At 34.6% G+C, this 22,555-nt stretch overlaps 2 protein-coding genes across 4 annotated transcripts; both read right to left on the reverse strand.

Annotated features, from left to right (window-relative positions):
* Window positions 1-482: 482 nt before the first annotated feature.
* LOC108223643 (serine/threonine-protein kinase PCRK1) lies at window positions 483-5,176 on the reverse strand. 3 transcript variants are annotated; one of them, XM_017397993.2, is made up of 6 exons: window positions 4,807-5,176; window positions 3,662-4,075; window positions 2,754-3,014; window positions 1,841-1,963; window positions 896-1,494; window positions 483-728 (listed from the first exon to the last, which is right to left on the reverse strand). In XM_017397993.2, the coding sequence occupies exons 2-5, from the start codon at window positions 4,034-4,036 to the stop codon at window positions 943-945; spliced, it is 1,311 nt and encodes a 436-aa protein (XP_017253482.1). In that variant the 5' UTR covers window positions 4,037-4,075; window positions 4,807-5,176; the 3' UTR covers window positions 483-728; window positions 896-942. The 3 variants fall into 3 exon arrangements, with proteins under 3 accessions (XP_017253482.1, XP_017253480.1, XP_017253483.1); XM_017397991.2 differs by lacking the exon at window positions 483-728 and having other exon boundaries at window positions 738-1,494; window positions 4,807-5,175; XM_017397994.2 differs by lacking the exons at window positions 483-728; window positions 4,807-5,176 and adding an exon at window positions 4,633-4,799 and having other exon boundaries at window positions 738-1,494.
* Window positions 5,177-8,475: 3,299 nt separating this feature from the next.
* Window positions 8,476-12,156, reverse strand: LOC108223317 (phenylalanine ammonia-lyase 1). The gene is made up of 2 exons (XM_017397503.2): window positions 11,616-12,156; window positions 8,476-10,383 (listed from the first exon to the last, which is right to left on the reverse strand). Exons 1-2 carry the CDS (start codon window positions 12,017-12,019, stop codon window positions 8,640-8,642), a joined length of 2,148 nt encoding a protein of 715 aa, XP_017252992.1. The 5' UTR covers window positions 12,020-12,156; the 3' UTR covers window positions 8,476-8,639.
* Between the last annotated feature and the right edge of the window lie 10,399 nt (window positions 12,157-22,555).

The following is a 22,555-nucleotide window of genomic DNA, read 5'->3' on the forward strand; positions in this document are numbered from 1 at the left end:
CTTCACTCATGGTTAGGGTTAGGGTTAGGGTTCTTTCTTTTTTGGTCGTTGTTTTTTAGCTGTTGGTGGTAAGTTATCACGGGTTTTCTTTTTCGTTCCCCGGCAGCGGCGCCACTTTGATGGTGTAATTTGTGTCTTAGTCCCTTTCTCTCTCCTCTTTTTTTCCTTTATATACTTTCTTCTTTCCTGAGTCATCTTTTTCTTTTCTTCTCCTCTTGACACATTGGCTCCTCTATAACTAGAGTAGGTGACCAGGATAGATGAGTGGGATAGGCAGGCAGGTGAGTCAGAGGGTGGGAGACAGGTGTTGCTTTAATAGGCCATGGTGTAATATGTGGGGCCCAGTTCATGGTCTTCTTAGGACGCGCTGCGGTCCCTGCGATGCCTGCAATACCTGCGGTTAGGAGGGGTCCTTCGGGTCTTGCAGTTCTTACGAAGTGGTCCGCAAATTTAGTCCATCAGCTAGATATTGTCAAAAAAAATAAAAAATCCCAACGTTTTTTGATTAAAAAATTAGGATAAAAGAATGTTGTACAAATTGAGAAGGCATTAATCTGCAAATTTGCAAGATCAAGAAAGATGTAACACTGAAGGTAAAGCAAATAATGCCAAATGTAATCAACTTCTAAGCATTGATAAAATTTCCCATCTCTCATATATACAGTCATTTGCTGCTCTAATTCACAATTTCCGCTCACACAGACAACGCAGGGCCTTGTTACTTGAAACTGCAAACATAAAAATGAAAAAATATATATAGAAATGCCTGAAAACAAGTTAATGTCCACTATATATGTATAGGTTTTTCCGGGGTTAGGAATCATAAGCCAGTTTAGAAACACAGATTACAACAGTTAGCTAATTTAGTCACAATCCATAATCTATAGTTCTATACCTCAAGAATCAAAAAACAGCGTAGCATTATATGCAGGAAACATTGTATTAGCACGTCTTTAGAAGCTTTGGCGTCAACATCCGTGCTAACCACGAGCTATCTCCGTTTTTTGAATCCATAGTACTCCTCTTACCTTTCCTTTCAGTTTCATCTGAAATCTGTTCTTGATGAGTAACTTCCTTGGGAGTTACCGGAACTGAACGTGTCACAGGACTCACAGCTGGCTGACTAGTGCCTGTTTCAGCTGCTGGATCTATGATCCGATTTACCATTTCCAGTACCTCACTCATCATTGGGCGTGATTTTGGGTGTCTGGACAAGCATCTGTTGGCTACAATTGATAACTTGTGGGCTGCCTTCAGAGAATATTTGCCTTCAAGTCTGGGGTCTATTATCATCCTGAACTTCTTCGCATCGGATAAGTAAGGCTTTATCCATTCCAAAAGGCTCTGCTCGACCTTTGGGCGGTTTTTGTCCAATGGCCGTCTCCCAGTGATGAGCTCGTAAAGAAATACTCCATAGCTCCATACGTCATTTTTTGAAGTGAGACGGCCACTTTGAATATACTCTGGAGCTGCATATCCCATTGTTCCGACAACCTGCTGACTTTTATGTTAAATATTGAAACTTTGGAGGAAACTCTTCATTCGTAATGTGGTTCACATTAAGTTAACAAATAATTGAAAAGCAAAATATATCGGTATGTGAAGTCAGGTCAATAAAGTCACACCTCAATGTTATTACCAGATAGCAGACCTTGTGACAATATGCATATCAAATTATACAGATACTCCATCAAATACTAGGTGTGTGCAGAAACAGTGTTATCACACTGATTGGGTCCCTTGATTAAAGAAGGTTAACATTCTAAATTACAATTAATGATAACTAGCTGTTGTCAGATTACGCAAGTATGCTATCAATAATCATTTTGCTACAACATACCGCGGTCGAGACATGGGTCAGCCCCTCCGACGGCCCCAGCCTAGCCAATCCAAAGTCTGATAGCTTAGCATTCCATTGATCATCAAGCAGAATGTTTGAAGACTTAAAATCTCTAAAGATGATCTGCAAATACAAAAGCAAAGATAGGATACATAGAACATCAGTCTAGTACAAGAGATAATATACTTTTAGACTCCAACATTATAAAGTCTACACTTCAATATGGTGTTAAAACAGGAAATAATATCATATCTGTTAGCACCAAAGTTTCCTGATCTGCTTTCAGATTTTTGGGGATTGATTATTTGTTTGTTATTCTGCAGTAATGTAATTAATCCTTTATCAAACTGATTTATATGTAAATAGGCTATATAAGATCAGCCCTGGTTGTAACTTAGTGATATAGAATAATATTACACACATATATTTCTCTGTATTCTATTTCCTCTAATATCATTATACAGAAGCTGGATTAATGGGAGGAGACACAAACTATGTATGACTTGGTGTTGCAGGTGCAACTGCCAAGGTATAAAAGTGACCAATATAAAACTGCATAAATATGCAATGCACAAAATTCACTCCATTGGATGTAAGAGCTTTTGTAAGTACTTTTCAAATTCGACTACAAAATTAACTTCGCCATCATCAAAATTATATTGTGATTTGTTGGCTGACATAAGCATGACCCTGTGGAACTATGATTGTGAATGACCCAACAGTTCCAATACAAATCTATCCAAGTAATGAGAGTATGTATGAGGATGAGGTCTCTTAGATGCAAAAAAGACTGCCAGCCCCTGCACCAGCAACATGCTAGCTCTATATTGACGGCATCTTAATTTAAGATTTACTAATAATAGAACAAAAGATAAGGAAGAGAAGTATTGATGGCAGTGAATTACTGAATTACCTGAAAGTCCATTCCCTCATGCAGGTAGGCTAAGCCACGAGCAGCATCTTGTGCTATTTTCAGCCTCTGGGTCCAGGGAAGAAGCATCTCTGCCCGACTTAATAGATGGTCCTCTACACTCCCATTCGGAAGATATTCATAAATTAGAAGCCTCTGAATCCCTCTTTCGTCATCTTCAGCACAGTAACCCACTAATTTCACAAGATTCGGATGCTCGACCACCCCTAGAACATTAACTTCAGTAACCCACTCCTTGTGCCCCTATTAGATAAAAGCTAGGAGCATAAATACATGATAACTAGGCAGATTTTCAGAAGACTAACATATTGCAATTAACTGATGTTGACATTATACAAGTACTTAATCCAATTTTAGCATGGTAATAGAGATGCTTAGATCATTATAATTTTTCATTATAATCATTACTAAACCTGATAAAAAATATAGAAAAGCATTTCTCTCTTGCGAAAGAATGCAAAGATCAACTGCTGGTTGCTTTGATTTGCATATTGGCAAGTTACAAGTGTTAAAAAATAACTATCAAACAGGCTAACTTGTAAAAAGTAAATGAAGAATAAACTAACTGTCATGTGATTAAAATGCAATTTAGAAAATAGACAAAATACATCATTTTTATTAATATACTGAACAATAAACTTATTGTTAATATACTAATAACAACGTTTCTCTTTTTCAGGTCACTTTCCACAAAAACCTGATTTTTTTCCCTTTTCTTTCTAATGTTTCAATCAAATGATTTCGTCTGTATATTGCTCAACATATATATTCCTCATGTATTAAATGTTTTCGTCCTCCACCATATCTGGGGAAGACTAGAAAGTGCAGGTTAAGTAAATTTTATTATGATAAAATAATATGAAAGAAAAGCACAAGGTAGGAAACCTTGCCTGCAATCCTCTTTTACCAAGCTGTTTAACAGCCACATTAAGTTTCTTATCTTCAGATGTTTTAATCACACCCTTGTAGACACACCCAAATCCACCCTCGCCAATTTTGGTGGAATGGCTGAAATTTTTAGTGACTAATTTTAGGTCAGCAAGTGTAAACTCTCTGAGGTTGTTGGACTTCTGTGATAAGCTTGGAATCATGGGTTTTCCAATGGACTCCATGCTGATATCTGACATATTTCTGGAATTGAATTCAGACCCTGATCGCCTTGCTGAACGATCGGTAAAACCAGAACCTGAAGACTGACCCTCAATTGACTTGGATGGCTTAGTTTCATCCTTCTTTTCCCCAATGTAAAAATTGAAACACTTCATGCCTCTTTAAAATTAAAATATCGGCTGATACGAAATTACCTGCAGAAATTGTTTTTGACTCTGAGAACCTATCCAGAAACCAACATCACATTGGTGCTCGAAACTAGTTTCGACCAACCAAGAACCATAATAAATTTTGAAATTTAACCACATACTACCAAACTTGTGATGTAAGAGGCAAACACAAACAATTGGGAATAAAACAATGCATCTTCTGGTGGCATATAATAAAGTTTGCACTTTGCAGGAGGGAACCACAAAAACTGACAAAACCTTAAAACCAATAAATTCAAGATTGATCAATAGACTCATATTATCTTGTTTGCTAATTAGAAAATTCGACAATATCTCAATTATGCGCATCATCCAGGATGAGGGCCGAGGGGTCAAGAAGATTTTCTATCTATTACTCGAATTTTATCAGATGTCCCCAATGGTAACCCACATCAAACTTTAAAGGCAAAACCATCAAGATCACTAGTTGAGTTCTGAAATGAGAATATCTACCAATGATAAACAACCAGGCATCAGGACCAGCTAGCTTAAGACAATAATCAGCAGAAACAAAATTGCAAAAAATGACAAAGATGATATACCTTCAAATTTTCTACAAGGGCCTAAATTGAGGGCAAGAACATCAGAGAATAAACAACATAAAGTAACAATTAGTAATAAACCATATGTGTAGATATAACATATATATAAGTGTACAGTAAGAGATGAGCTTAAAGATCAAAACTTGCAGTAGTATAGAGAACAGGAAGGCCTACCCTTGAATTTTCTTGATCTGACAGCAGCAAGCAGTGTGCAAAGATTTGTAAACCTAAATTTATTTAAAGAAACAGAGAGCCCATTACTTGGAAAGTTCACAAAAAGCTAAAACAAACGCAAAGATAGAATTGCAGACAAGTCTGAAAGCAAACCAACTTGCCACAGTCTTTTTTACCAACTATTTATAAATGGAAAAACCAAGATTCAACACTGTGGCTTAACTACCATAGAAATAAAAAAAGAAATAATGTGTTGGCATGCAAATATAAATGGTATTTAATAAAACAAATATTATGGATTTCTGGCAAATTAAATGAAGAAAAAGAATGTGAAAGTTGAAGAAGCTGGTTGGAATGAGGTGGTTTGAACTTTGAATAAAAGACCAGAGTGGTTTCTAAAGATTGTGACTGACTTTATTTTAGGGGGAAAAATACCAACGAAAGAAGATATTGTTAAAAATAAGTAGGACAAGTCACCGGTCCAGGTACTGGACCGGGAGAATGGAAAGCAGCGGTTCCAGAACACAATGGACAGATTTACTCGACTTTGGTTAGTATTAAAATAGTCTGGTCAATGGATTCCTTTAAGACTGTACTGTACAGGTCCTTGCTGCACGTGGCCGAACTGGTTTTGATAGTACTTCGGCGCATCTCCGGTGAATTTCCTTTGGATAAAAATAATTAGAGGCCGTTTGGCTTACACTGACGGGGTGTATTCGATTGGGATTTTAATGGATTGTTTTTAGTCTATCAATTTTAATGGATTGTATGAGATTTTGATTTTGGGGAATTCTTGATAAAATGTCATGTTTCAAAATCCCATTGATTTTGGTGGGATTTCAAAAAACTTAAAATACACAGAAGAATGACACAAAATCCATCATTTTATGAAATGAAAAAAAATCCATTAGCATTTGAATACCATCAGATTTTAATGGATTTTAAACAATCACAATTGAATACCATCGGATTTTAAAGCATAATTTAAAATCCTAATTGAATACCACCAGATTTTATAGCATAATTTGAAATCCCAATTGAATATCTTAAGATTTTAATAGATTTCAAACAATCACAATCGAATACCCTCGGATTTCATGAATACAAAAAAATACTTTAAAATCCCAATCCAATACACCCCTATGAAATGAGTGATTTATTATTTGCATAAAGACGACGATTATAAGTAATAAGTAAAGTTCACTTACAAGTTATTAAAAGTAAATGTTTTAAAAAAGGTTATTAAAAGTGAATTGAGTATTTCATAATTAAAATTTTTAAATTTCAAATTATTAAAATAAAAGAAATTTTATTAATAATAAAGTTTATTATATATTAAAATTTTCATTATAAATTGTAAATCACTAAAAAGTTTCAAAAAATTAGTATTTCTAATTTCTACTTTCCAACTTAAAAAACCCAAAAGAAACAATTTTGTTTCTTTTGCCAAACACTACACAAAAAATAAAACAGTTTGAAGTGCTAAAAGATGTCCGAAAATACTTAAAATAAGCGTTGTCAAACACCCACTCAGTATGTATTTTAAATAAAAACATAAAAAATTTTAAAAAAATTCAATTTTAAGGGATAATGTTATTATTTATAATTTTAAACAACAAAGATTATCTCAACGAGGTTAGGTATAATAATTGGCTAAATTGGACATATAAAAGATTATATAAAATTTGAAATTTTCTAGACATTTTACTTTGATGATACTGTCTATATTGATCGGATATATCTTAAAAATAGTACTCCCTCCGTCCCATTTTATGTGACCCTTCTTCCTTTTTGGGAGGTCCCAAAAAGAATGAACCTACAATACTTACTATTTTTGAACACTACTTTTCACTATTACACCCACTACTTTCTTCCACTATCTCTTTTCTATAATAATATAAACACTATTACACCCACTATCTTCCTCCACTATCTCAAATCTATTATTAAATATTGATAGGTCTCACCACTTTACCCACTTTTCAACTAAACTTACTACATTTTTCTTAATCTCCGTGAAAGTCAAACCAGCTCACTCTTTTTGGGACGGAGGGAGTATGTTATTATTATTTCAAAGTTATAAATTGGAATATATTATTTTAATATGATAATAGATGATGTAACATTTGTTACAAATTTGTAATCATTCGACAAATATAATCATTAATAAAGATTTGACTAAAATTATTGATAAAGAAAATATAGCGCTGGAGTTTGCGTTTTTGAAAAGATTATTAGTTGGAAAATAAATGATGTATAAATTTCTTACCGGTCGATAAATATAACAATCCATATAAGGTCGGTTAAAATCAAAATTTGGTTGGAGCATTTTTTTTTTTTGAGAAGTTGACTATTTCTTTTATTTTTATATGTCAATTATTTTTGTAAAAAAAAAAAGAAAGAGAAAAGAAATCAAGCAACTTGAAAGGAGGATTTCAAATCAAATAGGAAAATGCTAGGGACCCCAAAAAATTGTCCCAAATTTTTTTCCCAAATGAGGTGTCTAATCTTGATTGGTTGCATTTACTCCCAAAATAATGAGGCCCCCTTGTAGATTCATCCATCACCCAATCATAACTCTCCACTTGTTTGCCACATCATTTGGTAACAATTTTTGGGAAAATCTTTTGGGGTACCTACCATTGCTCAATCAAATATTCTGAAAAATATGCATTCATCTCCATTCCTTTTCTCACGCCAATAACTGCGTGATTAATTTTTACAGGCTAGCTTTCGAACTGGAGGATCATCTCGGACGGATTTCGAAGCTGTGTTATTGATTATGATTTCTCGGGTATAGACTGTACATTGCTCGTAGCTTGCTCCATTTCCAGGTTTGGTATATGAACGCCGCAGGTAACAATTTTTACATCGGAACATTGTTCTAAACTTATTAGCACAATGTGCAATTTATACAAGGATGCGTAGGCAGTAGCGGATACATACAGGGGCTGAGGGGTCATGAGCGCACCCCTGAGTCCATAACAACTGACGTTCTTTTTCTAAAATTTGAGAATTTTATAAATGAGCTCATCTCAATTATTTTTAATCTGTCCATTTTTATTGCAAGCCCAGCTTATAAGACTAAATAATCTACTACATTATACCTAATGCTCTCTTGTTGTCACTGAAGTGAATGAATTAAAAGAAATATTAGTGCTTCGCTGCTCTTGCTCGACTTCCCTAGTTTACTGTTTCCCTCCCCTTCCGCAAGATCCAACTTCAGTAATTTTTTTTAATATTAATGAAGTCCCCGTCATTGGTAAAATTCTAGATCTATCACTGTACGTAAGGAAAACATTTTACATAGTGCGGATGTATCTTAGGATTTACTAGTCCCTGGGTTGGATAGGAAGTAGGACGCCAACAGTTTGAAAATGTGCTCTGTTTCTAGAAACTACAGTTTTTTATTTGATAGATCATTATTCCAGAAGCACAGTTATTTCTTACTGCGTCTCATCAGGAAAACCTCAGGTCACAAAATCATCATGCATCTTGGTGGTTGTATTGTATTTACACAAATAGAACCTTGAAATGTACACAACAATTGAATATTTTGCCAGGGTGCAATAATCTTATTATCTGTATCTCTGCTTAATACAATATCATAGTTGACTAAAGTAACAACTGTCCATGAGCTTGAGGATGCGGTTTGGAGATGCAGATCGATTATTTTAGTAGTAAGATACTTGTATATTATTTTAAAAACATTTTACAGCATTCAAAAGAATTTTACATACATATCCACTTCGGATAGACAGCAAGAAGCAAGAAAAAAAAATCTCGACAGGTAGAAAAGCTTGATAAACGACACGAATTGCATGCATGTCCAGTTAACAGATTGGAAGTGGAGCACCATTCCATGAGTGGAGGCACTCTAACAAAGGATCAATGATCTCTCCTTTGCTCATTGCTGTGAAAACCTTATCGAACTCTTCTCCAGGTGACCGCACTTTTTCTCCTGTAAGATATTCAGTTCCCAGCTCTTCCCTCACGAACTTGTACAATGGGTACGACCTGCACTCCTTGATCCTGTTTGGGATTGCTGGATTTCCACTTTCCAGCGCGGTTCTAGCACTTTCAACTTCTTTAGGCAGAAGGGCCTTTAGCTCATCCTCAAATGTCGCGATCTTTTGGAAGATGGAGGTGCTCAGGTTCCTCTCACTGTCACCGTTTTTAAGTGCGTGTTCAACCAGTGTTTGCCTTAGTTTTTGCATCAATGGGTAGGTTGCGCTGCAGGGATCATCAATGTATGCGAAGATATATTCGCGGTCCACCACTCTGAGCAAATCTTTCTCACAGAATCTTGAGGGATGGAGTTCACCGTTGACACCAGTGGTGAGTACTCGCTTGGCTACTTGGCTTACAGTGTTTTTGACGGTGTTTTTCAAATTCTCCTCCAAATGCCTCAAGTCTATTGCTTGGCAGAGGCCAACTAAAAACGTGGTAGACATGAGTTTCAAGATTTCGACAGCTTCTGATGTTTTCCTGGAAGAAATCAAGCCCAAGGAGTTCACATCTTGATTGTGTTGTTCAGCACTTTGAACATGGTTGGTCACTGGATTGGCTAGAAACTGAAGTTCAGAGCAGTAAGAAGCCATGGCAATCTCAGCTCCCTTGAATCCATAATCCAAACTCGGATTACGCCCTCCAGACAAATTCGATGGCAACCCATTGTTGTAAAAATCATTGACAAGTTCTGAAAATTGAGCAAACATGAGCTTTCCTATCGCTGCAATCGCCAAACGCGTATTGTCCATCGACACTCCAATAGGCGTGCCCTGGAAATTGCCACCATGTATAGCCTTGTTTCTTGAAACATCAATCAAGGGGTTATCATTAACCGAATTAATCTCTCTTTCAATCATCTTAGTCGATGATCGAATGACTTCAATCTGAGGACCAAGCCACTGAGGAGATGTCCTCAGAGCATATCTGTCCTGTTTCGGCTTTTGTAATGGATCCATTTCATGCAACTTCTGAGCAGCCTTAACATAAGCACTTCCATCCAAAATGTGTTCCATTATAGCCGCGGCCTCGATCTGGCCCGGATGGTGCTTCAACTTATGTGTCAAATGGTCTGTGAATTCAGGCTTTCCTTGCATCACTTCCGCGAAAATCGCTGACATGACTTCAGCCAAAACAGCCAAAATATTAGCCTCAAAAAGCACCATAGAGGCCATGCCAGAACCAACAGCCGTTCCATTGACAAGCGCAAGGCCTTCTTTCGGCTGCAACTCGAAAAATCCACCTTCCACTCCAGCAAGCTTAAACGCTTCTTCGGGGCTGAGAACGGCTCCGGTGGGTCCCACGGCCTTCGAATTGGGACGGCCAGTGAGAAGACCAGCAATGTAGGACAATGGTACGAGATCACCAGAAGCAGTGATGGTACCACGTAGTGGCAAACAGGGAGTGATGTTCTGGTTCAAGAACTTGGTGATCGCTTCGAGAATCTCGAATCGGATTCCAGAGTAGCCTTGGAGAAGAGTGTTGATTCTCACTAGCATGGCTGCTCTGGTTGCTGAGTGGGGTAATGTGTTGTCTGATCCATTACCAAATATTCCAGCATTCAAGAACCTGTTAGTACAAAGTATTCATTGGATTAGTTGCAAGTTCAGAATCTGTTACAACTGTAATAAATTTATCACATGCCTTGATTAAGTACTAGTACTAGTATTTAAATAGGAGTTTCTTTTGTTATTTCTATTTCTTTTTTAACAACAGGTGAACTAAATTAGTTTGGAGATGCATATGGCAATCATTGATAAGACTTGATATATAGATCCAGATCCCCCTCAAAGGCGCCGTAGGTGAGTTATATTTAATTTCTAATTTTTAATCCTCTTGTATTTCAGTAATTCTTTACGTATTTTTAGATGACTAGATTATACATTTTACAATAGTATTTTTTTTAATTTTTTTATAAATAAAATATACTATAAATATTTTTATTTATAAAAATAATTTTTTAAGTAGGTGAAATTATTAAAAATATGCAAAAATAATTAGGAGATTAATATATCTAAATAAAATAATTAATTTTGCCAAAATTGAGTGGGACACGAAAAGAAAAAAATACAAACCTATCCGTTTACTCTTTCCTTTCCTTTTCGTATTGTAAAGGATTTTTCTTTAATTTTTTTTTTTTGACTCTGATGAACAAATCTAAGCCACCTAACAGTAACGCCTATTTAAATATTTCCGTCACTAAATGAATATATGCAGTAATTAGCATGGTTGCTGTTTTAAGATTTTCGTTGGGATTAATATTCTGGGTTCACGTTCAAAATGTCTCCCTAAGTTTTTTTAGCTAAGAGCAACGGGCTCTCTAAACAAGCTCCTAAGTCTAAAATTTAGGAGCAAATCAAAATTCAGTGCTCCAATGGGCTCTCAGATGCTCTTTAAAAATTTAGGAGCCTACTCTCTCTCCTTTCTTTTAAAGAGCATCTAGTAGCTCCCAACTCAATATTATATTATTTTTCTTTCAATCTTCTCTATCTTTTAGTTAACTTTTTTCTCTCATTTATATAAAATAAATATAAAATGTGAATAAGGAGCCAAATATAAAGAGTAGCATTGGAGTTCTACGTTTTCCGGTGTATTAACTTACTAAGAGCCACATTTTATATTATTGTTTAGGGAATGATCTCAAACACACGTTAAAAACTCAAAATGGTATTTTCTCATTGACGCCATTTTATTAGATTTTGTTGATATGATATATAGTAAAATCTGTGGACGTTAATAATATCGATAGTTTAAAATTTTATTAATTTATCTAGATTAAATATAACAGAAAAGAAACGTACCTAATGAGCTCTTTCTGAAGAGCACCACCTTGCTTAGTCCTCCTATGAGAAGTCGCCCCAAACCCCGTAGTTACACCATAACTATCCGTCCCTTTGTTCATGCTGTCCATCACCCAATCACTACTCGCCTTCACTCCCGCTCTCGCCGCCTCCGACAGCTCCACCGTCACGCCACTCCCATCCCTCGCCGAAATCGCCGCCACCTGAGATATCGTCAAGGTTTCTCCCCCCAACTTCACCACCGGCTTCCTATACTCCGCCACCATCCTCTTCACTTCATCCAAATGACTCCCCGTCATCGCCTCCGCCGCCACTCCCCAGTTCAACGGATCCCCCTTCATGCACAACTCCACCCCGTTCCCGTTTGCATGTCCATTAGCGATAACACCGTTCTCGCACTCCATTTTATGTCACAAAAATTTAATATAACAAAATTTATTTTGTACCTCAAGGGGAAAAAAATGTAGCTACAAGCTGAGATATATGAGATATAAGAGCAAGATGTGTGTGTATATATTTATGGTTAGCAAGTTCCTGAGGAGTGGTAGCTAAGAGAAGTGGTTTATATAGAAGGTGATATGAAGGGTAGATATAAAATGTGATGATTTAATATATAATAAAATAAAAGTGTGTGTTTTGGTAGGTGGGAATATGATTTCTTGGAAAATAGGTTGGGGGGTGGGTTGAGTGACGGACGGCCATATGAGGGGGTTTGTTGGAACTCATTATCCGCCGTTGATTTCACTTGTCTTGCTGTTATTGGACGGCTGGGATGTGGGTTGACGTGGACATGGGTTTGAACAGGAGATTTAACTCGCTTGGAATGAGCTTGTGGTGAGATCACCACCGAGAAACTGCTATTGCGGTTGGTGGGAATTTATATTTGATATATGATAATTGATACACGTATTATTATTACTGCATTCGATCTCTCGTGTCATTTTTATGTATATTCGTTGCATGCAAATGTTTGAGTGTGTGGGAATGAGTCAATTTAATGTATTAAGTAGATGTTATGAGATAGTAGTTTATTTCTTTAGATATATAGTGTATGATCTTAATCGGAGACAACTTAAGTCGGTCATATATGCGGAAACGAAATTATATGGTTCAGCAGATATAAAATAATTTAAATTAAATAATGGAAGACTCAGACAAAGATGATTGAATTATATAAATGAAATTGGAAGGACTCGAGCTCTTGCTAAAACAAATTCTGATATCATATTAAGTAATCTGTCTAAAACAACCCGATTCATAAACTTCAATATATGTTCCATTATTAAGAATCATGTTTTTGGATATTTTAATAATAAATTGATATTATTTCATTCGATCAAAAAAATTGATATTATTTCATGCATATTATTAATAGATAATGAGATAGATAATTTATTGGACTTGATTTGATTTATAAGGAGTATCCTGTAAAATGAATTTTGAATACTGTGGATGAATATCAAAATTCAAAGCAATACATTTCAGTGCTCTTTTTAAGAATGACGACTAATTAAGTGCACAAATTTGATATCACTAGCTGAGTAAAAATACTATATACATATTTGTTTACGAAGCCCGAGTTCAAAAGCAGTTTATGTTTTTCTTTCTCCGTTTAGGTAAAAAAACAATAAAAGTATTTATAAAACATTGAAAATGTTAGTTTTTTTTTCACGATTTCTAATTTTTTGCAAACAGTTTAATAATTTATACATTTTTTTCAAATAATTTAATAATTTATAAGTTTTAACTTGCTTATCACTTTTACTCTAATTTTTTTAGTTTAAACTAGAAGTCATCCTTTTTAGGGGTGATCGCGGTGCGGGCGGTGCGGTTTTTTCCTAAAACCGCAAACCAAACCGCACATACGGTTTTATCAAAATCTCAAACCGCAACCGCACCACGAAATTTTAAAACCACATAAACCACACCACGAAAATGCGGTGCGGTGTGGTGCGGTTCACTGCGGTTTCCACATGCGATAAAACTAACTAAATATCTCTAAATTTGAACATAAATTTCAAATCTGGAACATTAATAAAACTTAACAGAGGAGTCTTAAACAGCATAGTAGCACACCGATTAAAGTCTTAAACAGACAGACTGAGATAGTTGAAGTGGAAAGTAATTTCAAATACAAATATTAAAAATATTATTTTTAATTATAATATATATATAAATATATATATATATATATATATATATATATATATATATATTTTATTATATATATTAATATTGCGGTGCGGTGCGGTTTGAACCGCATTCAAGAAAACTAAAACCGCAACCCGCACCGCACCGCGCGGTTCGTGAAAAATCCAAACCGCAACCGCACCACGAAAATTAAAAACCGCGTTTTGTGGTGCGGTTCGGTGCGGTTTGGACGGTTTACGCGGTTTGGGCGGTTTTCTGCTCACCCCTAATTCTTTTAACTAACCCAGACGTCCTGCTGCGAGAGCATGTCAGATTTTACCACTTCCCCCTCTTTGGTTTGGTCTACCTAAATGAATAAGATACAAGAAACGCAGGCTTTACAAATTAAATAAACTCGACTTTTTTGACCTTTCTCTATATTCCCATCGAGTTCATGTCTTGGAGCTTTTATCCCCTTATCCGAAAATAATGGAAAAAAAGATGAAACTGAAGAAAAATGACATTATTTTGGATAATAAAGATTTTAATAAAAAAGTTTTTAACAAACTCTGTTTTACTGAAAAAAGGAGCAATTAGGAAGCTACAAGCATATCACACCTTCCTACATTACTTAACGTGGTTGATGTTCGTTGGCTGGTAAAGAGTTGTAGTTACTACTAATTAAAACTCTTATATTTGTAAGTTATAAATTATAGGAGTCATTCGAGACTGGTTTAAAAAAATGGTGCAAAATCTCGAAGAATAAAAAAGAATATGGAGGTGGTCCGGTTTGTACAAATGAAGAGACAAAGGAACTTGAGTCAAACACCACGTGGTTCAATTTATTTATCTGTTGAGGAAACAAAGCTCCGGTATGAATGCCAATTCCCCACATGATTTTGTTATTTTTCGTTTTGGTCTGTTTTTAACCCATGATTCAGAAAATACATAAACAGTCATATAACAATCTTGTACTACTCCCTCGGTCTCTCTTATTATCCTTTTACCTTATTTTTTTGACACATTTTTCCAGCACGTTTTCCATGATCATTTGAATTATAGTTTCATAATATATTTTTAAATTTTTTTCTCTGAATAAAAATTTGTTGTTTGAACTTTTCTTCAGAAAAAAAAATATTAAAAAAAAATTATGAAATTATACTTCATAAGACTATCAAAATGCATGCATGCTAAAATATATTGACCAAATTATATAAAATAATAATTATATAAAATTTTTCGAATTAGCTAGTAAAATATTATGCTGTCATAATACTAATCTTATTAATTGACTATATTTGAAAGTGAGATATTATTATTATTTGAAATTATTATAAATAGAATATTTAAAATATGACAATTAACGGTGTGGACTCCGAGTATTTAAGGGTTGGCTAAATATATTCAATAATAAATAATTGATTGTATTTATTGCTAAGAAGGATGGGTTCATCAGAATACCAATTTTTATGTATACATATATTTTATTTATACTTTTTCTCCAAGTATTTTTTGACGGGGAGATGTTGAATTTGAAACGATGAAAGATCGTTCGATAGAATATTATTGTCTACTATGATCAGATGAGTAAAAAATTAAAAATAACTAGTACTATATGGTTTATCTTTCAGCATGGTTATATCTCGTTTTTAAAAGACCTATAGGTGTGATAAAATAGGAAAGGTTGGTGACGGCCATGTATACTCCGCTGGCTTTTGCTTACTCATTTGGCTTTCTTTTATTTGATAATTTTTAATTAAGCACCTTGCTTAATTATTTCCTCAGGTTATAGAGTAAAAAAAAGATAAATAAATAATATACATACAAAGAATCAAGGATACAAATATATGTAGTCAACTATGTCACATCTCTCACATGCATCTCTGGGAATACACCACCAGCAGTTTCGGTTATTAAAACATTTGATTAAGCATATAACTGATCAGAAATTATGAAGCTCTTTAATTACTTAACTAATTCGTAGGTTTAGAAAAAATATGAGTGTCCACTCTTAACTCTTTAAGTAATAAGCCGGCCATTAATTTTGGCAACTTGCGTCGAGTTGAAATAAGGTTCAATTAGTTAATGCAGTATCTGCTGTACCATGTACAGAACTTCCTAGATTAACTACTAATACAGTACTTAATCGTTATTAACAACATCCGCTAGTTAATTACAGAACTTCTTTTTGGATTTTTGGAACAACTATTCTTTTTCACTTGAATGTTAAGCGGACATTTTCTGTGAGACAAGAGGAAAAACATTTTAAGAATCCTCTGCTGTCTATGTATTTTTATTTGACCAAGTGATTTTCTCCTATTTTATTACCTTGTAAACCTAGCTTAATCAGTGTTTGCCTTAATTTATGGTAAGTATATGTATATATGTATTTATGTTTTGTTTATTCAGGTTTAGCATTGCTGATTCTTGACTTTGTCAATTATCTATATCACTTAAAATTTTGCATTGCACGAGGCATTATACTATTTCATATTTTTCTAATATAAAATTAACTTTTATAAGACACATTTAATCAATTTTGTACTAATTAAATATTCGAGAAATTTTGTTAAAAATATTTCAAAATTTTTGTCATTCTCTTTTAATTCAAAGAGGTAATGTTGTAAAGGAAATATGCATACGGACTTATAATACTATTTTAACTACTGCACTTTTTTTTTTTGGTCGCATGTAAGATATCTTTAAGTTGATATTAAATATTGTACTTCAAATTTTATCTACGCTCTATATAATATTAAATTTAAAAGGTCCTCGACCCTTCTTTTATATTAAGGTTTTGTGTAAAAAACAGAGATTCAGTATATTTGATCACTTAGAATCATCACATACTGATTAGAATCATCACATATTGATTCCAGGATTAGTTTATCTAAATAATTAGAAACTAACATAACAAGCCGTGTAATCATCTAAGATTTGCAGTTTTCATTTAGATTCCTTTAGACTTTAGAGCCCTATTACTATAGTTAAATGAAGCATCTTCATGTCACTATATTCATCAATTCAATAAACAGGAGTTGATGACTGGCTGCAACAAGTTTCGTCATCAATTTGTGGAATAGTTCATTAGCTACTGAGATCAGGTTAATTATCCCCTAAAATTTGATCAGTCCAAATATTTTTACTGTACAAAAATTTTCAAGGAAAACGAAATCTAACCTATCCAATACATGCTTTCAAAGATATCACCATCTCATCACCAAACTTAATAACAGCCAGATCAGATCAGATGAAACAAGGAGAGAGTCCAAAAATCACTGATTAACATGCAACAAATTTCTATTTTAAGCATTTACTAATTGAGGTCAAGTGATATACGAGCCTCGAATTGAAAATATTATAAATAAAAATTATAGAGTTATTTTTATAAAATGTGAACCGCAATAGTGTTGGCTATACATTTGTGGAGTTTGATTTGAAATTTGGAGCTCAAAACTTAGAAGTTGAACATGGTTATATTATTTTGTTAAGTAGGTAAAGAGTTGGAGTTGTATAAATTTAATTTAATCCGTAAAATGTAAAATGTGTCATCTAGATAATGTTACCTACAACATTTTAACAAGAAATTTTTACCATCGGACATGCTCTTACCCAACTATTTGTGAAATTGTATATTTTTTTAACAAATTATCTTTAATTCTCTGTATTGAGCACAAAGGGTTGTTTAAAATTACAGATCATCACAAATATCTTTCAAAGATTCTAGCAGCCGATCTGGAGTTGACTTGGATTTTGTTCAGCAGGTCATAAATCGTAGCGGAGCTGTTTGAAGTTGAACAAGGACAAAAACTTGTTACCAACGATAAAACTTGGCAGCAAAAGTAGAAAGAGCATGGTCTAGAGGACCACAATTTCCACTAAGATAGTTTGTCGAAGTACATGGAGCAAAAAGACCTAATAGTCAACAAAGAAAGCTCAACACGCACATAGAAGGTTAGGTTTAACAAATTTTGTGGATCACAATCTTCCACTATTTGTTTTGGTGCTACCTACCATCTCTCAAATATATTATCTATCACAGGGTGGAGGTCAACAATTATTTCCAACTGGGACTATATATTAAGTTTTTCATTCTCGCTGCATATATGTAATATTCTCAAATAAAATGAGTCCATATATATTGCTTGGTCCAAGGATTTTACCACATGTTCTCAGCCAAACTCTGGTTTTCTGCTTAGATTGGCAAAGTCCCATAAGAGAGAAGCACCTTTTTTTTGAGTAAAACACAGTTGAGAGAAATTCAAATATGCACGCACCCATTTTCTCACTGAACATTTGACGTCTTTTAGTTCTAAGTCTGGCGGATGAAGACAACTCTGGTCACGCTTTTACAAGATGAAAGTAATAGTATATATAGTCAGGTATACAAGAAGACTAACGGTAATGTAATTCCTAAAGGAAGGGCATGAATGAATGTCAAACAGAAAAATGGAATATCAACAAAAATATGAACAATGTCAATTGAGATGTCGAGTTAAGAGTAAAGAACTCGGATTATTTGGATAGCTTTCTGCAAAACCTCGCTATACAAATACACAGTGAAGTGTATTCACCTTTGTACTGACTTACAGAGGTAGAGAAAAATTACGTGACTGTTTGGGTTAACGTCACTTTATAAAAAAAAGGGCTTATTTCGGGAGAAAAGTACATAAAAATGTACTTCTTTTCTGAATCAAGTCCTTATTGTTTCGTCACATAATGAATATGAAACACTTTCTTAACATTTATGTCTAAAAATATTATAAAAAAAATGTACATTTTCTAAAAAAATAAGCCCTTAAGTTATGGGCTTTTCATGCCCCCAAACAGGCCCATTATTTAGGACTTCAAGAAGACATATAATCCATGAAAGTAGATAAAGAAAAAAATGAATGAATGAATGTCAAAATAGGGACAAAATATGAACAATATCACTTCAGATTTTCTGTAACTAGTGTTAGTATTGGAAAAAGATAAAATAACTCGATTTAATCAGATAGCTAGCTGCAAAAATTCCCCATATATAGAATATAGATATGATAGAGTATATTTTTACATATATTTTATATGATTTTATTCCTCATATTTATTATATTTTGCATTTAATTGGATATTTATTTAATAGATTTTAATGTTTTATTGTAGGATGCAAGGAGTTCCTAAACTTGGAGGAAATTAAAATAAAAAGCTTAATTTGAAGATTAATTAGAAGGAAATTCGGATTTGTTGGATTGCTTGCACTTGACTCACTGTTTGGGCCATATTTTGAGTTCTAGAAGTCAGAATTGGGTGATCTTACAGCCCACGCGAAGCTTAGAGAATTTTCTTTAATTCAGAGGTGGTCCAATATCCAAAATCCAACAGAATCAGCCCAAAAACAGGACAGAAAACAGAGCTACGAATTTTCCTTGGAGAAACCAATTCCGTTTGGGAAACTGATTTGTATTTCCTTGTAAGCATTAAAATCAATTATATTTATAGGGATAGACAGTAGAAAAATAGAATATTGTATAATTAGGTTAGGTTAAAAACACTTTGTCTCATCTTCTTCTTCAAGACTCCGGGATTGAAGAATTCATTGTATAATCCATCTTTATTTTCTTTTATATATCTATTATGCTAGAGTAGATTTTATTCTAGAGTTGAGTTGAACCCTAGTTGTGGTTGATGCGTGATTTTCGATGATCTCTGATTGATAAGGTTATTTGCTCTTGCTTATTGAGTTGTGCTAAATAACAATTACAGGTTAGACTTGATTATGTATATTGTTTGAACCGATATCTATCTACCATCGGAAGTTGGATTTAGATGGTTGTGATTTATCCAATAAGGACATGAACTTCTCCATGGAAATAGGTAGAAGGAATTGTTTGGAAGTTAGGATGCTGTGTTTAATGTCTCTAAATTGCATGATACCATGGAAATAGGCTTGATTGTATTTTAGAGAAGCCAATAATACTCGGAAGAGGTTATTGGTATTTTATAGGGCGCATCTTTCCTCTTGGGTAATTTATCTGATTAATTGGGGGAGGAAATCATAATTGCATTAATTCATGGTAGTGGGGAGACTTGATTCTAGATATTTTTATTTAATTGTTTTCTAGATTTTATTTGTATTAGTATAATATTAGTTTAATAATCTCCATATTTTTATTGTGTTACTTGTTAGTTGGATTAAATCGAGAATAACTAGTGTTTGATACGTTTGTCTCTGTGGGAACGACTCTGACTTACCCTACTACATAGTTAGGAGGTCTGGTTAGATATTTTATTATTTGATAGGCACGCGACAGCCTTGTCAAATTTTTGGCGCCGCTGCCGGGGACAAAGCGGTATTAGATTAGTTTGTTTTTGATAAGATCCGACTAATTTTATTTTATTTTGTTATTGCTTCGGCTATTATTCTTGTTCCGTTTAATCCTTCACTTGTGGTTTTTCTTGTGTTTGCAATATTTGAGTTTCAGGTTTTTACGACAAGAAAGTAAGCGAGTGAATGGAGGAAGAAGAAGAAAGCATGGAGGCACTGACTAAGGCTATGCATTCATTATCTCGGACAATCGATGAAATCAAGTCTATACCCTCATATTTGGTTACTACTTGTGAAGTTTGTGGTATGCGGGGACACCATCGAAACTTTTGCCAATTCAACACCCCTTATTATCCAAACCAATCACCTTATTGGGATGGTAATTTCGATTACACTACCAATTACAACTCTAACCAAATACCACAGTACAATCCATATCCTAGCACATACAACTCTGGTGGGGAATATTATCCTAATTTTTCCTACCAAAACCACTCACATCCACCACAAAAATCTAGCTTGGAAACTGCCTTGGAAACTTTTATCTCCGAATTTTCTCAAAGTCAACCATTTAATCCTCAGTTTGACGAGATACAAGTTAGTCCATGCCAAGCTCAACCACCTGAAATCATCTACCCTCAACCACCACAAAACTCCAACTTGGAAATTCTTTTGCAAGAATTTATTTCATCACAAGAGAAAAAGAATGAAGAGTTTAAGACACATATCAATAAGATGCAAGCTCATATGGCGCAAATGACTCAACAGGTAACTCAACTCGTAGAGGTGCGCACTCAAACAGATAGAGAACCTACGAGTCAAATTAATGATGCAACTTTGTGGAATGGTGGGGAGGTCAAAGAGTCTACAAACGAGGTCAGTAACAGTAAGATAATTTTTGATTACTTTGATGATGAAGATGATGATGATTTTGAAAATCTTACCCTTGTTGATCCTTGTGTTTCTCAAGAAAATAACTTATGTGAAAAATCTTGTGATAACAATGATGTTGATTTCTTAGATGACTCTTTATACATGCTATTTGATGAGAGTGATAATATATCTGTGGTGGAAATTAATGCGGATAAGGATATTGTGAATTCAATTTTGGTAGATGAGATAGAATCAATTTTGGATGAGATTGACTCAATTGATGTTAAGATTGAGAATATGTATATGCCTTTTGTCGATCGGATTTGGGAGGAATTTGTGAAAAGTAGCTATAAATGTGTTAGAGATGATTTTTCTGAATACTTTCACACACCCAATTTTCTTGAGCATCATATATGTCTCATGTGTCGATTTATATATCTTCTTGGTATTTTAATTGGTGCTCAAGTAAATAGATTAATTGAAATTAGAAGATATGTACATTTGTTTGCATTTTCACCTCATTGATGAATATTAGTTATTTAAATAAGTCGAGCTAATGACAATAAACAAGCGCTTCTTGGGAGGCAACCCATGATTTTTAAGGTTAGTAATTTTTATGTATTTTTTAGATTAGAAATTTTATTTGTTGGTTATTTTTACTACCCCAAGATGCCTTGATAATTTTGTTCGAAGTGTTTCAGAAAAGAGAATAATTTTATAAGTGGCTCAGGCTTTGAAAAAACAAATAGAAAAAAAAGAGGAAGAGCGGAATGCACAGGCTCAGAACCGTCAATTAACTTTTACAAGTCGGGTCCTCCTCTACTATTTTTTCTTGCGCGCTATGCTGATATTCCAGTAGCTGAAGACGGGCGCTCATATTTTGGTGAACGCCCATTTTGTTCATCTGCTTACGGTGCTCTAATTCTGGCGCATGGGCCAGTGTGTGCAGCCCATCAACCTGTCCGGCCCAGGCCCATTTTCTAAGCCAACAGTCCAGACAACCGGGCGTGCGAGTCTATCTGCCTGCGGTGCAATAGTTACTGGAGCCTGCTGTTGGTTACACAGTTTCCCTTACTCGAACTGTACTCTGTGCGTCCAATTCCTGTTTGGGCCCATGTTACCCACCTTTCTCGTCCACATTGAAGCCCACAAATCCATGAGGCCCAGTCTGACATCAGTTCAAGCCCACAGGTCTCTGTTCTGAGCTAGTACCTCACGCAAATTCAGTGCATCTATTTACTCCAAGTAATCTGCCTACTCGCAAGCCCAACTCGCAAGTCTTCGGCCCACTCTTCGAAGCGGCCCATCATTTTCAGCCCAGTCATCCGCATAGTCAGCAGGACAGTCATCGCCTAGTCAGCAATGCACAGAATATATGTTCCAAAACTTTTGCTCTCGTGGAGAATTGAACCCCTGCCATCTAGTTTGCAAAGCTAGAGCATTACCGCTTGGGCAGTTTCCATTTTGAGTTAGATTTCCTAAAACCTAATATTTGTAGCAAGCATGAAGCTGGCTAATTAATTAAATGAAGCCGCACTTCAATTCTTCTTCGAGACACTTCGTGCTTATGCACTAGGGGAGTATTTCTAGCCTTTCTTTGTATATTTTTTATTAATTTATTCATTGAGGA

This window comes from Daucus carota, chromosome 5, assembly GCF_001625215.2.
Source record: "Daucus carota subsp. sativus chromosome 5, DH1 v3.0, whole genome shotgun sequence".
In the NCBI taxonomy this organism is placed as follows: domain Eukaryota; kingdom Viridiplantae; phylum Streptophyta; class Magnoliopsida; order Apiales; family Apiaceae; genus Daucus; species Daucus carota.

Bases quoted from the DNA above. Each gene is read 5' to 3' on its own strand.
- LOC108223643 (XM_017397993.2), bottom strand. From the start codon at position 4,036: ATGAAGTGTTTCAATTTTTACATTGGGGAAAAGAAGGATGAAACTAAG. The intron at 1,964-2,753 runs GTAATTCAGTAA...TTGTATTTGCAG, and splicing joins ATGAGGGAATGGACTTTCAG to ATCATCTTTAGAGATTTTAA. The intron at 1,495-1,840 runs GTATGTTGTAGC...AAAAGTCAGCAG, and splicing joins TGACCCATGTCTCGACCGCG to GTTGTCGGAACAATGGGATA.
- LOC108223317 (XM_017397503.2), bottom strand. From the start codon at position 12,019: ATGGAGTGCGAGAACGGTGTTATCGCTAATGGACATGCAAACGGGAAC. The intron at 10,384-11,615 runs GTACGTTTCTTT...TTGTACTAACAG, and splicing joins CTTCAGAAAGAGCTCATTAG to GTTCTTGAATGCTGGAATAT.